Source organism: Pongo abelii, chromosome 15 (genome assembly GCF_028885655.2).
Source record: "Pongo abelii isolate AG06213 chromosome 15, NHGRI_mPonAbe1-v2.0_pri, whole genome shotgun sequence".
In the NCBI taxonomy this organism is placed as follows: Eukaryota; Metazoa; Chordata; class Mammalia; order Primates; family Hominidae; genus Pongo; species Pongo abelii.
In genome coordinates this window covers 78283498-78297000 of record NC_072000.2, presented here as the reverse complement: position 1 = coordinate 78297000, position 13503 = coordinate 78283498, and the positions used below count along the sequence as shown (strand labels likewise).

General features: G+C 42.8%; 1 protein-coding gene across 8 annotated transcripts in view; it reads right to left on the bottom strand.

Moving 5' to 3' along the window:
* The window catches only part of BBOF1 (basal body orientation factor 1), a 50806-nt gene that overhangs the window by 14059 nt on the left and 23244 nt on the right, over positions 1-13503 (bottom strand). For 6 of the 8 annotated variants that reach the window (XM_009249290.4, XM_054530821.2, XM_054530824.2 and 3 more), the window contains 4 exons: positions 12249-12329; positions 7071-7141; positions 5170-5314; positions 2997-3490 (listed from right to left, as the gene is read on the bottom strand). In XM_009249290.4, the coding sequence (XP_009247565.1) occupies positions 2997-3490; positions 5170-5314; positions 7071-7141; positions 12249-12329 (791 nt within the window). Of the gene's footprint in view, positions 1-2996; positions 3491-5169; positions 5315-6220; positions 6308-7070; positions 7142-12248; positions 12330-13503 lie in introns of all 8 variants that reach the window. The other 2 variants (XM_054530820.2, XM_054530819.2) reach the window with 1 other exon arrangement.

Sequence of the window (13503 nt, the reverse complement as noted above, 5' to 3'; positions counted from 1 at the left end):
CAGAGGTTGCAGTGAGCCAAGATTGCCACTGCACTCCAGCCTGGCGACAGAGTGAGATTCCATCTCAAAAAAATTAATTAATTAATTAATTAAATTAAAAAGTCTAGGTTTTGTCTTATGATTACCATATACTTCATTTTTTTAAAATTTTATTTTATTTATTATTATTATTTTTTGAGACTAGGTCTCACTCTGTTGCCAGGCTTGAGTGCAGTGGCATCATCATGGCTCACTGCAGCCTCGAACTCCTGGGCTCAAGCGATCCTCCCACCTCAGCCTCCCGAGTAGATGGGACTACAGATGCACACCATCATGCCAGGCTACTTTTTGTTTTGTTTTTTGTAGAGGTGGGGTCTCACTGTGTTGCCCAGGCTGGTCTTTAACTACTGGACTCAAATGATCCTCTTGCCTCCGCTTCCCAAAGTGCTGGACTCACAGGCATGAGCCACCACACCCAGCCGATTACCGTATACTTCAACTGTCCTTTTCCAATCTACCATTTAAATAGATGATGTAATTTTTTTTTTTTTTTTTTTTTTTTTGAGACGGAGTCTTGCTCTGTCGCCCAGGCTGGAGTGCAGTGGCATGATCTTGGCTCACTGCAAGCTCTGCCACCCAGGTTCAAGTAATTCTCCTGCCTCAGCCTCCTGAGTAGCTGGGATTACAGGTGTGTGCCATCACACCCAGATAATTTTTGTATTTTTAGTAGAGACGGGGTTTCAGCAACTTGGCCAGGCTGGTCTTGAACTCCTGACCTCTTGATCCACCTGTCTCGACCTCCCAAAGTGCTGGGATTACAGGCGTGAGCCACTGCGCCCGGCCCGATGATGTAATATTTTAACCCCCATTTCTGCCCTGCTGATAGAGGCAATAGGACACTAAGGCTAAAGTGTTAAGGTGGTCAGTAGCAAAAATGTCACGCAGAACACAGAATAGGAAGAGTCCAGTTACTGCAATAACAATGTAGACAATCATTTAACTTCCTCTGAAAATGTATAACACTTACTATTCCATAAACAAAAGGATATAAAGAAAACTGCCTTATATATGGTAGGGACTCAACTTACTTGATATATTAAATAAAAAAGAAATTACAGCAAATCTATTGGTAACAGTAGTAGTATTACAGATTTCTGAATATGACAAGAAGTAAATTATAGTTTAGGCATTTTGAAGAAGAATCTTATCTATCAGAGACTACGGAGCATGTCCAACCTTCTCAACAGCCATATAATTCAAAACATCCTATAAAATTAGTCCTTTAAAAATAATTTAAAGCAAAAAACACATTTGGAAGATGTTAGGCTGGGCATGGCAGCTCGTGCCTGTAATCCCAGCACTTTGTGAGGCCGAGGCAGGAGGATCACTTGAGCCCAGGAGTTCCAGGCTGCAGTCCTTTTAAGTTTCTTGAGTTAGGGCCTTTGAAGAATCTAATTGCATCGGAATATAAAATAATTTTCTTTCAGAATAACCCTCAAAATGGACTATAATTTAATCCATGGTTTATAGGGAGGAGACTGCTCTAAGAACAAAAATGCTAACAGGAAACAAAGTTAATCATTATGTAATATATAGTCTGCAACTGTCTCAAACATTCTGTTACCTTTATCATAGTGGCAGCAGATCTCTAAAATTTTGGAAAATTTTGGGGGACTTTTGGTTAATACAATGATGGGGGCACTACTGATTGTCCTCCAATCCATGGGACAGTTCTCTATAACAAAGAATTGTTACAAATAATTGTTTTGGTTTTCTTGTTTGTTTTTTGAAACAGGGTCTCGCTCTGTCGCCCAGGCTGGAGTGCAGTGACGCAATCTTGGCTCACTGCAACCTCTGCCTCCCGGGTTCAAGCGATTCTTGTGCCTACTGAGTAGCTGGGACTACAGGCCCCTGCCACCACGCCCAGCTAATTTTTGTTTTTTGTTTTGTTTTGTTTTTTTGAGACAGTGTTTTGCTTTTGTCACCCAGGCTGGAGTGCAATGGTGCGATCTTGGCTCATTGCAACCTCCACCTCCTGGATTCAAATGATTCTCCTGCCTCAGCCTCCCAAGTAGGTAGGATTACAGACATGTGCCACCATGCCCAGCTAATTTTTGTATTTTTAGTAGAGACAGGGTTTCACCATGTTGGCCAGGCTGGTCTCAAACTCCTGACCTCAGGTGATCCACCCTCCTCAGCCTCCCAAAGTGCTGGGATTACAAGCATGAGCCACCATGCCCAGCCTAATTTTTGTATTTTTAGTGGGACAGGGTTTCACCATGTTGGCCAGGCTGGTCTTGAACTCCTGGCCTTAAGTGATCCATCTGACTTGGCCTCCCAAAGTGCTGCGATTACAGGCATGAGCCACCATGCCTGGCCTACAAATAATTGTTACATTGATTTTTTTTTAATTATATGGTTGGATAGATATTATTACCTATGAATTTCATCTCAGGATAGTAAACAGTACAAAATATTTCTGAAAGTATGCGTATCAAAAATGTTTAACCTGGATTGGTGCAGTGGCTCACACCTGTAATTCCACCACTTTGAGAGGCTGAGGCAAGAGGATCACTTGAGGCCAGGAGTTCAAGACCAGCCTGGGCAACATAGTGCCTTTAAAACAAACTGCCTTTAAAAAAAAAAAGTTTAACCTGAATCTAATCAGGCTTTTATAACAAATGTCCAATTTATGGGAAACAAAGGAACAAGTGAAAAGATACATAATGACCTTATATATCTTATACAAAAAACAACCTATGGGACAAATAGTCTCCTTAACAAGACTTCTATCATGAGACAGAGGGGAATGTACTAAGAATATATCCAAAGCTCCACATGCTATGCTAAGCCTAGAGATTACAAAGATGAATAAGTCAGTTCCTGTCCTCAAGTAACCTACTGAGAAATCTATTCAATACTTGAATATTATAAAACTAAACTTTTCAGACTTCCTCTTTCTGTAAAGGACACAAAAATAGCAGTAAAAAAAAAAGATAATAAAGTATTGCTAGTACCATTTTTCGGCCTCCAGAAGATCCTGATTCACACTATTGGTGCTATGCTCTCTGCCATCAAATGTTCTGATTTTGGGATATTCTGTTCTTCCTGCACATGCTGCCCTCATTTTTAAATTGAAAGCAGCTTGTGCTATTTGCTTATATTGCTTCCTGCTAATTAGGATCTGTTGCTTCACTTGGTGTAGAGCATCTAAAAAGAATCTTTCCACTTCTGTCCTCTCATCCAGTATGTTCTTGGCAAGCTTCTTCACACGATTCATTTCCCTGTCCTTCATCTGAAGAAGATGCTGCAGCTTGTCAATTTCTACCTGACCCGCTTGGTTCTCTATCATTGCGTGTTGCTGCAGTTTTAAAACTTCACTCTCAAACTCTTTGGTCATGTAACTCAGAGCAGTCTCCAAGTTTACTACCTTCTTCTGAAGGGTTTGGATTTGTGATCTCTGCTGGACAAGTTGCATAATCTTTTCCTTAACCAACAGATCATTTATCTCCTAAAAACAGAAAGATGAGAGAGGTGATTTTTTTTTCTTTTGAGATGGAGTCTTGCTCTGTCACCCAGGCTGGAGTGCAGTGGCACGATCTCAGCTCACTGCAACCTCCATGTCCTGGGTTCAAGCAATTCTCCTACCTCAGGCTCTTGAGTAGCTGGGATTACAGGTGCCCACCACCATGCCCAGCTAATTTTTGCATTTTTAGCAGAGACAGGGTTTCACCATGTTTGCCAGGCTGGTCTCGAATTCCTGACCTCAGGCGATCCGCCCGCCTCAGCCGGGATAACAGGCGTGAGCCACTGTGCCCAGCCGATTTTTTTTTTTTTTTTTTAAATCATTCCGGAACTTAACGAAGTTCCTCACTAATTTCCATTACTTCATGAGATTTGAGTTTTATGCCAAGCTGAGGTGATATTTTGGTATTCTATGTAGACAGTAACAAATATCCTAAGGTCCTTGTCTGGACTTGGGAAGGCAATCTACTAATTGTAAATTGTGCTAATTAAGAAACTTTCTTGCAGCCATAAAAAAGAATGAAGGGCTGAGCATGGTGGCTCACGCCTGTAATCCTGGAGCTTTGGGAGGCCAAGGTGGGTGGATCACCTGAGGTCAGGAGTTCGAGATCAGCCTGGCCAACATAGCAAAACCCTGTCTCTACTAAAAAATACAAAAATTAGCTGGCCGTGGTGGTGCATGCCTGTAGTCCCAGCTACTCAGGAGGCTGAGTCAGGAGAATCACTTGAACCCAGGAGGTAGAGGTTGCAGTGAGCCAAGATCATGCCACTGCATTCTAGCCTGGGCGAGAGTGAGACTCTGTCTTTCTCTCTCTCTCTCTCTCTCTCTCTCTCTCTATATATATATATATATATATATAAAACTATACAGTAAAACATTAATAACTATATTGGAAACTATGGCATCTCCTTGTTGCCTATCCCAATATCTATCTTCCCTTTCCCTTTCCTCCTTAGTAATAAAACCCCAACTTCATTCAGAAAGGCAGTTAAGTCCATCTGAAAATTCCCAGTCTCCCTTGAAGTTCAGCATAACCATTTTCTAGTCAATGATATGTAAATAGAAATGTGTGTAGGACTTCCAGAAAGACCTCTTAAAGGAGAGGCACACTTTTTTCTTTTTTTCTTCCTTCCTGCTATTTAAAGGAATGGTTAGAGCTCCAGCAGCGCCCCCGGGCTGTGAGGTGAGTTTGAGGATATAAGCCAAGTGTTGCAGAGCAGAGTTAAGGAAGCTGAGTGTCTATTAACTTTGTGGCACTACCATTCCTGCTGTGGATTTCTTACCTCCAGGCCTCCTTTAGGTGAAAGAATAAACCCTTGTATGGTGATGCCACTGATGTCAGGACTGTTACTCACAGCTAAATGTATTCCTAAGTGACTCAGGGACCAACTTCAAGCAAAGAAAAATGAATATTCTAAGGTAGTGAGGATAAGGGTCATATTTATGTTTCTGATATATTCTTTATAAAGTTGAGTCTAATGCTTCTTATAAGCATTATAAGATTGAGTATGTAACCTTTTCAGATAAAAAGAAGTACATCATCCAAACAGATGAAAAATGGTCTCATTATCCTTATATATCATTATTATACCCAATTTTTGGTATTTACCAACCCAATACTTAAACAAAGAAAAGAAGGACACCAAGTCTAAATGAGAGGGAACCTTTTGATGTAAAAGTAAAGTATGACTCTCTTGCAACTTCTGGGAGTTTTTTTGTAGAGCGTCAGTTTCCTTCAGGTGATATGCCAGAGCTTTCTGGAGATAAACATTCTCTTTAAAAACATTTCTTCCAGCATCATTCAATTGCCTGAAATAGATATAAGATCTCAAAACACAGGTCTAACTTTTAGATATCACCAAGATAGAAAAATGATTGCTTCACCACCTGCACCCCCAATATTAGCAATAGTGACTACCACTTATTTAGCTTATGGTGGGTACTCAGTAGTTAGGTGGGAATCTTGTAATTAAGTTTTCACCCAATAAAAAAGTGAAAATGGCTGAATGCAGTGGCTCACATCTATAATCCCAGCACTTTGGGAGGCTGAGACGGGAGGATCACTTGAGCCTAGGAATTTGGGACCAGCCTAGGCAACATAGTGAGACCCAATCTCTACAGAAAATCTAAAAAATTGGCCAGACATGGTGGTTTGCACCTGTATTCTGTTGCAGCTACTCAGGAAGCTGAGGAAGGAGAACCACTTGAGACCAAGAAGTCAAGGCTACAGCAGTGAGCCATGATTGTACCACTGCACTCCAGCCTGGGTGACAGAGCGAGACTCTGTCTCAAATATAAATACATAAATAAATAAAGTGGAAAAGGACGGGTTACTTCTAGTCCAAGGCAGTTAAGAGCAGGTATGAGTCTCCTATGCTCCTTCCTGTCCACATGACTGGACATGAAAAACTCCAACATGGCAGAGGTGCAAGAAGGAAGCAGCCAGGTTCCTGAATCATCCCTGGAGGAGAGCTGCCAGACCCATACAGGATTGTTCCATGAACAAGAAATAAACCATTAAGACCTGAGAGTTAGATGTACTTCCACTAATATACCTCATGACAACCCTGCAAGATTGCTACTATTAGCCCTGGTTTTACTATTTATTTATTTTTATAAACTCAGTTTACTGGGAGAAGTAAATTAGCCCTGCTTTTAGATGAAGAAATTTAACTTCAAGAAAGTTAGGAAATGTGGCTTGGTGCAGTGACTCACATCTGTAATCCCAACACTTGGGAAGGCCGAGGCAGGTGGATTGCTTGAGCCCAGAAGTTCGAGACCAGCCCGGGCAAAACCCAGTCTCTACAAAAAATACAAAAATTAGCTGGGCGTGGTGGCACATGCCTGTAGTCCCAGCTACTCTGGAGGCTGACATGAGAGGATCACTTGAGCCCAGGCAGTGGAGGATGCAGTGAACCATGAAGGCGCCAATGTACTCCAGCCTGGGTGACAGAGCCAGACTCTGTCTCAAAAACAAAGAAACAATCAAAAAGGTAAGAAATCTTCCTATGGTTAGTTAGTATACATGTTGAGAACCAAAGTCAAGTTCAGGCTGGGCACAGTGGCTCATGCCTGTAATCCCAGCACTTTGGAAGGTTGAGGTGAGTGGATCACTTGAGGTCAGCCTGGCCAACTTGGCGAAACCCTATCTCTACTAAAAATACAACAATTAGCTGGGTGTGGTGGTGGGTGCCTGTAATCCCAGCTATTCAGGAGGCTGAGACATGAGAATCGCCTGAACTCGGGAGGCAGAGGTTGCAGTGAGCCAAGCTCATGCCGCTGCACTCCAGCCTGGATGACAGAGCGAGACTCCATCTCAAAAAATAAATAAATAAATAAGTTCAAAGCCCAGGTTCTTTCCACCACACCATGCTGCCACAGAAAGAGTGGAGGAAAAAGGGTTGGGAGTATACAAAGAGAAAGAAACAGGGAGGGACAGTAGACCAGAAAATTTGAAGCAAGTAAGCCAGAACAGAAGGGGGAAGACAAGAAAGTAAGAAGAAAACAGACCAGCAAAGAGGTAAGAGAGGTAATTAGAGTCAGAAAGGACGCAACAGTCTCTTACACAATAGCCTCATGGTGGGCTCTCTCTGCCAGCATTATTATCTTCTTTTCAGCCTCTTGTTCTAGTCGGTGCTAAAAAAGAGAATGGGCTGCTTAAATAGTTATGCCTCTAACAACAAATTTTACTCATCAAAAGATATTTATTTTAGAATGTCAAATAAAAAACTCCTGTCCCCATGACCTGAAAGAAGAACTCCAAGCACTGGTGGAGGAGCCAACAAAGAGGACAGTGTGAACACAGGAACCGCAGGGTTCCTCCCCATTTTCCCACTTAAGGAAGCAATATGACATATAAATAGGGGAGAAAATTCAATTCCATGTTGGAAAGCAGAACTAGGAGGAATTTCTGCTAAATGCACTGAAATGAGAGTCATTCATTCATTCAGGAATGGAAGCTCTCAGGACTAGGCTGTTCTCAGTAGCCTCTCCCTCTATTCCACCCTAATCTTGATCTCTTTTTTACTTGGTATAGAAAATAAAAATTAGAAGTGCTTGGTCAGTCTAAAAATTACTATGAGCATTGTCTGGGCGCAGTGGCTCATGCCTGTAATCCCAACATTTTGGGAGGCTGAGGTGGGCGGATCACCTGAGGTCAGGAGTTCAAGACCAGCCTGACCAACATGGAGAAACCCCATCTCTACTAAAAATACAAAATTAGCTCAGTGTGGTGGCACATGCCTGTAATCCCAGCTTCTCAGCAGGCTGAGGCAGGAGAATCACTTGAACCCAGAAGGCAGAGGTTGTGGTGAGCCAAGATCGTGCCATTGCACTCCAGCCTGGGCAACAAGAGCGAAACTCTGTCTCAAGAAAATAAATAAATAAAAAATCAAAGAATACTATGAGCATTAATAATTACCAGACTGTTTTAGATACTGAAATTCTGTGGTGAACAAAACAGACAAGGTCCCTGATCTCATGAAGCTTATATTCTAGGGTGAAATCTAAACAAGAAGCCATAATTATCATGTTTTGAGCATTTACTATGTGCCAGGAACAGTTCTAAGAACATTACATGTATCATTTATTTGTCACAGCAACCCTATTATATAGATACTACTATTATGCCCAAAAGCAAGGACTGAGGAAACAGAAACAGAAAGGTTGGCCGGGCCTGCTGGCTCATGTTTGTAATCCTAGCACTTTGGGAGGCCAAGGCGGGATGACTGGAGCTCAGGAGTTCAAGCCCAGCTGAACAACATAGGGAGACCCCATCTCTGGGAGTATCCCTCTGTTGCCCAGGCTGGAGTACAATGGCGTGATCTCAGCTCACTGCAACCTCTGCCTCCTGGGTTCAATTGATTCTTTCACCTCAGCCTCCCAAGTACCTGAGATTACAGGCACCTACCATCATGCCCAGCTAATTTTTGTATTTTTGTAGAGACAGGGTTTCACCACGTTGGCCAGGCTGGTCGTGAATTCCTGACCTCAGGTGATCCACCCGCCTCGGCCTCCCAAAGTGCTGGGATTACAGGCGTGAGCCACCGCGCCTGGCCAAATTTTTTTTTTTTTTAATTAGGCATGGTGGTGTGCACCTGTGGTCCCAGCTACTCAGAAGACTGAGCCAGGAGGATTGTATGAGACTGGGAGGTAGAGGCTGCAGTGAGCCATGGTTGTGCCACTGCACTCCAGCCTGGGTGACTGTCTTAAAAAAAAAAAAAAAAGAGAAGAGGTTGGTGACTTCCCCAAAGTCACAAAGCTAGTAAGTAGCAGAGCAGCGATTTATATGCAGGCAATCTGATGCTATACAGTCCCCTAACAAGTAAACAAATAAAGAGAATTAATAGACTGTGATAAATGCTATCAGTAAAATAAATGGGGTAATAAGGTAGATAGTAACTAGAGGAGGTCATTTTATTATTTATTTATTTATTTTATTTATTTTATTTTTTTGAGACAGAATCTCACTCTGTCACCCAGGCTGCAGTGCAGTGGCATGATCTCAGCTCACTGCAACATCTGTCTCCCGAGTTCAGGTGATTCTCATGTCTCAGCCTCCCGAGTAGCTGGGACTACAGGCGTGCGCCACCATGCCCAGCTAATTTTTGTATTTTTAGTACAGACAGGGTTTCACTATGTTGGCCAGGCTGGTCTCAAACTCCTCTCCTCAAGTGATCCGCCGGCCTTGGCCTCCCAAAGTGCTGGGATTATAGGCGTGAGCCACCATGCCCAGCCTCGTTTTAGATTAGAGTTTAGGAAATCTCTTTCTAAAGAAATGATATCTGAGCTCTAAATAAGAATGATCCAGAGCTGGAGGAACAGCATTCCAGAAAGAGGGACTAGCAATATAAAAATATGGATGTAGAGGCCAGGAGTGGTGGCTCACACCTATAATCCCAGCACTTTGGGAGGCCGAAGCGGGCAGGTCACCTGAGGTCAGGAGTTTGAGACCAGCCTGTCAACATGGTGAAACCCCGTCTCTACTAAAAATACAAAAATTAGCTACTCAGGAGGCTGAGGCAGGAGAATCACTTGAACCCAGGAGGTAGAGGTGGCAGTGAGCTGAGATCATGCCACTGCACTCCAACCTAGGTGACAAAGTGAGACCCTGTCTTAAAAAAAAAAAAAAAAATATATATATATATATATATATATATATATATATATATATAAATGTAGGACAGGGCTTTGTGATTCAAAGAACAGAAAGAAATAAATGGGAAAATCAAACCAAACACCAATGACCTGGGAAATCCTTTATATGGCCGGCTGGGGCATGCTGAGGTATGAAGTAAATGAACAGGCCTATTGGAAAGCCCAATACCATGAAGCAGCAGCACCGGGGCTCAAACCAGCACAGGAGAAATATCCATGAAGTTTGTACCTAACATGGAGAGGCAGACCCTGCTGTGATGTCCAAACCAACATTCCTTCCCATCCTTCTTTTTCCTTCCCAGCTTCCACTAATGGCGAGGAAAACAAACATTCACTTTCCCAGTAGTGTGTGTATGTGTGTATGTATGAGAGAGAGAGAGAGAGAAAGAGAGAGAGAGAAAGAGAGAGAGAGAGAGAAGGACAGGGTCTTATTCTGTCGTCCAGGCTGGAATACAGTGACAAAATCGTGGCTCACTGCAGCCCCGAATTCCTGGGCTCAAGCAATCCTCGAGCCTCAGTCTCCAGAGCAGGTGGGAGAACAGCGTGTGCTGCCCAGCATTCTTTATAACATGGTTCTGGTCAGTGAGATGTAAGATGAAATGTGCTAGCAGCTTCTGGGAAAGTTGTTATGGCTTCCAGATAAAAGGGACAGACACAGCTGGAGCCTCCCTTCTTGTCTTGAACACAAAGCTTCAAACTGCAGTAACTATCTTGTAACCATGAAGGAAATGCCAGCAGTCATCTGCTCTCATATATAAAAATCCTATTTACGTAAGCACTGTTATTCGGGTATTCTGTAAACTGACCAACTCTTTCTAACCTTTATTTTCTACACCAAGTAGAAAAGAGATCAAGATTAGGGTGGAATAGGAGAGGCTCCTGAGAACAGCCTATTCCTGAGGGCTTCCATTCCTGACAGTGCCAGGGAGGGTCTCAGAGGGAAAGCACCAGGTTGCTGTTCTTGCCCCATTTCCTCCAGGTTATTCCATACACAAACTGGAACCTAGAGCCACTTTCTATAGCAATTCCTTTTATCTAAACCCCATAGGAGCAAGGCATGGTAGCTCATGCCTGTAATCCCAACACTTTGGGAGGTCAAGGCAGAAGGATTGCTGGAGCCCAGGAGTTCGAGACCAGCAACATAATGAGACCCTATTTCAGTTTTGTTGTTGTTGTTGTTGTTGTTGTTATTTGAGACAGAGTCTCACTTTATCACCCAGGATGGAGGGCAATGGAGCAGTCTTGGCTCACTGCAACCACTGCCTCCTGGGTTCAAGCAATTCTCCCGTCTCAGCCTCCTGAGTAGCTGGGATTACAGGTGCACACTGCCATGCCTGGCTAATTTTTGTATTTTTAGTAGAGATGGGGTTTCACCATGTTGGCCAGGCTGGTCTCAAACTCCTGGCCTCAAGTGATCTGCCCACCTTGGCCTCCCAAAGTGCTGGGATTACAGGTGTGAGCCACCACACCAGGCCCAGCAAGACCCCATTTCTACAAAAAATAAAAATTAGTGAGGTGTGATGATACATGCCTGTAGCCCCAACTACTTAGGAGGCTGAGGTAGGAGGATTGCTTGAATCCAGGAGGTGGAGGTCAAGGCTGCAGTGAGCTGTGATTGAACCACTGCACTCCAGCCTGGGCGATAGAGCAAGATCCTGTCTCAAATAAACAAACAAGCAACCAAACCTCATTTGCCCCACCCTCAAGTGCCTACATTCCTACCAATTTCTGAAAGAATCTATTTAATTCTTCCCTAAGAATAAAAAGTTAAAGAAAAGATTAAAATAAAGAACAACCATGAGGCCTCTGAAAGGATTCTGCAGAAGTGTTCCAATGTACTTCCCACAATTTGGAAAGTTAACTTCAGAAACACAGAAATTAAGTTGGAGTTGGAAGCTGTGTTGTGCTAAGGAACTTTTTTTTTTTTTTTGAGAAGGAGTCTTGCTCTACCACCCAGGATGGAGTGCAGTGGTGCAATATCGCCTCACTGCAACCTCTGCCTCCTGAGTTCAAGCAATTCTTCTGCCTCAGCCTCCTGAGTAGCTGGGACTACAGGCACGTGCCACCATGCCCGGCTAATTTTTGTATTTTTGTGGAGATAGGGTCAGGCTGGTCTCGAACTCCTGACCTGAGATGATCCACCCGCCTCGGCCTCCCAAAGTGCTGGGATTACAGGCGTGAGCCACCATGCCCAGCCTAAGCAACATTTTTTATTAACATCTTTAGCTCGGCTTGACTAAGGAAACATCTTTTTACACATCCGAGAGTGATTTCTCCACTCCCATCTTCCCTATATAATGGAAGTACACATAGCTTTAGTCTCACCAGGGGAGTATCAAGCTGGGGGAGACATGTCCCAAAGACTTCAGAAGAGTACAAGAATCTCTGAATGAGAGAGAAAATAAGGACTAGATATTGAGATTTCTAGAAGGTTTTATTTTCCCTCATTGTATTGTGCTATAATTCGGTAACAATCTTCTAATCTTCTATTAAGATACCAAATGGAAGGCTGATGTTTCAGAATGCATATAAATACACTTATGTTCTAGTGAACAAAACATTTTAAATTAACCCTAATAATCTGTACCTTTTCTTCAAAAAATCTGCTTTCCAGTCTTCTAAGAGTCTCCTGATGTATCCGCTCTGTGTTTCTTAAATTCTCTTTCAGCTAAAATTAAAATAACAAACAAACAAAAATGGTCAATAGAAAATGGGGTTCATTGAGCATATTCTCAGAAAATTATCAATAAGGAAACGCTTTCTGTTATATGTTACCTCTTAATCCTGAACACACAGAAAAAATCTGTGTTCCTGCCTCTGAGCACCAAATTTCCCTCAATCTTCTACAGATTGATAACATTAGTACAGTAGTCCTCCTTATGTGCAGTTTCACTTTTTGTAGTTTCAGATAACTGCAGTCAACAATGGTTCAAAAATATTAAGAGGCTGAGCACAGTGGCTCACACCTGTAATCCCAGCACTTTGGGAGGCTAAGGTGGGCAGATCGCTTGAAGAAGTTTGAGACCAGCCTGGGCAACATGGCCAAACCCTGTCTCTACAAAAAATACAAAAATTAGCTGAGTGTGGTGGTGCACACCTGTAGTTCCGGCTACTCCAGAACTGAGGCTGAGGTGGGAGGATCACTTGGGCCCAAGAGGCAGAGACTGCAGTGAGCCCGGATTGCTCCAGCCTGGGCAACAGAGCGAGACTAGTCTCAAAATATATATATATATATATATATATGTTTTGTAAGAGAGAGAGAGAGACAACATTAACAAGACTTTCAAAATTAGTATCAACATACAAGTTTATAGAAATATGTACTATCCTACTATCCCATTGTATGTGGAGATGGATTTTTCATCTACCATTAGACTCCCTCAAAAATCTATAAATTAATAAAGCTTTCAAAAGGTAAGTAGGCAGCACACACCACAAACCTTTAAAAGTTCATGTTCATTAACCCATAAATTCTACTAAGAAGTTATCCTAAAAACTAAAGATATAGGTCGGGTACAGTGGCTCATGCCTGTAATCCCAGCACTTTGGGAGGCCGAGGCAGGTGGATCACCTGAGGTCCAGGAGTTCAAGACCAGCCTGACCAACATGGTGAAACCCCCGTCTCTACTAAATACAAAAAAAAAAAATTAGCCGGGCATGATGCCACATGCCTGTAATCCCAGCTACTTGGGACACTGAGGCAGGAGAATCACTTGAACCCAGGAGGCGGAAGTTGCAGTAAGCCGAGATTGCACCATTGCACCCCAATCTGGGCAACAAGAGTGAAACTCCATCTCAAAAAAACAAAAACAAAACTAAAGATATAGAAAAAGATTTCATTC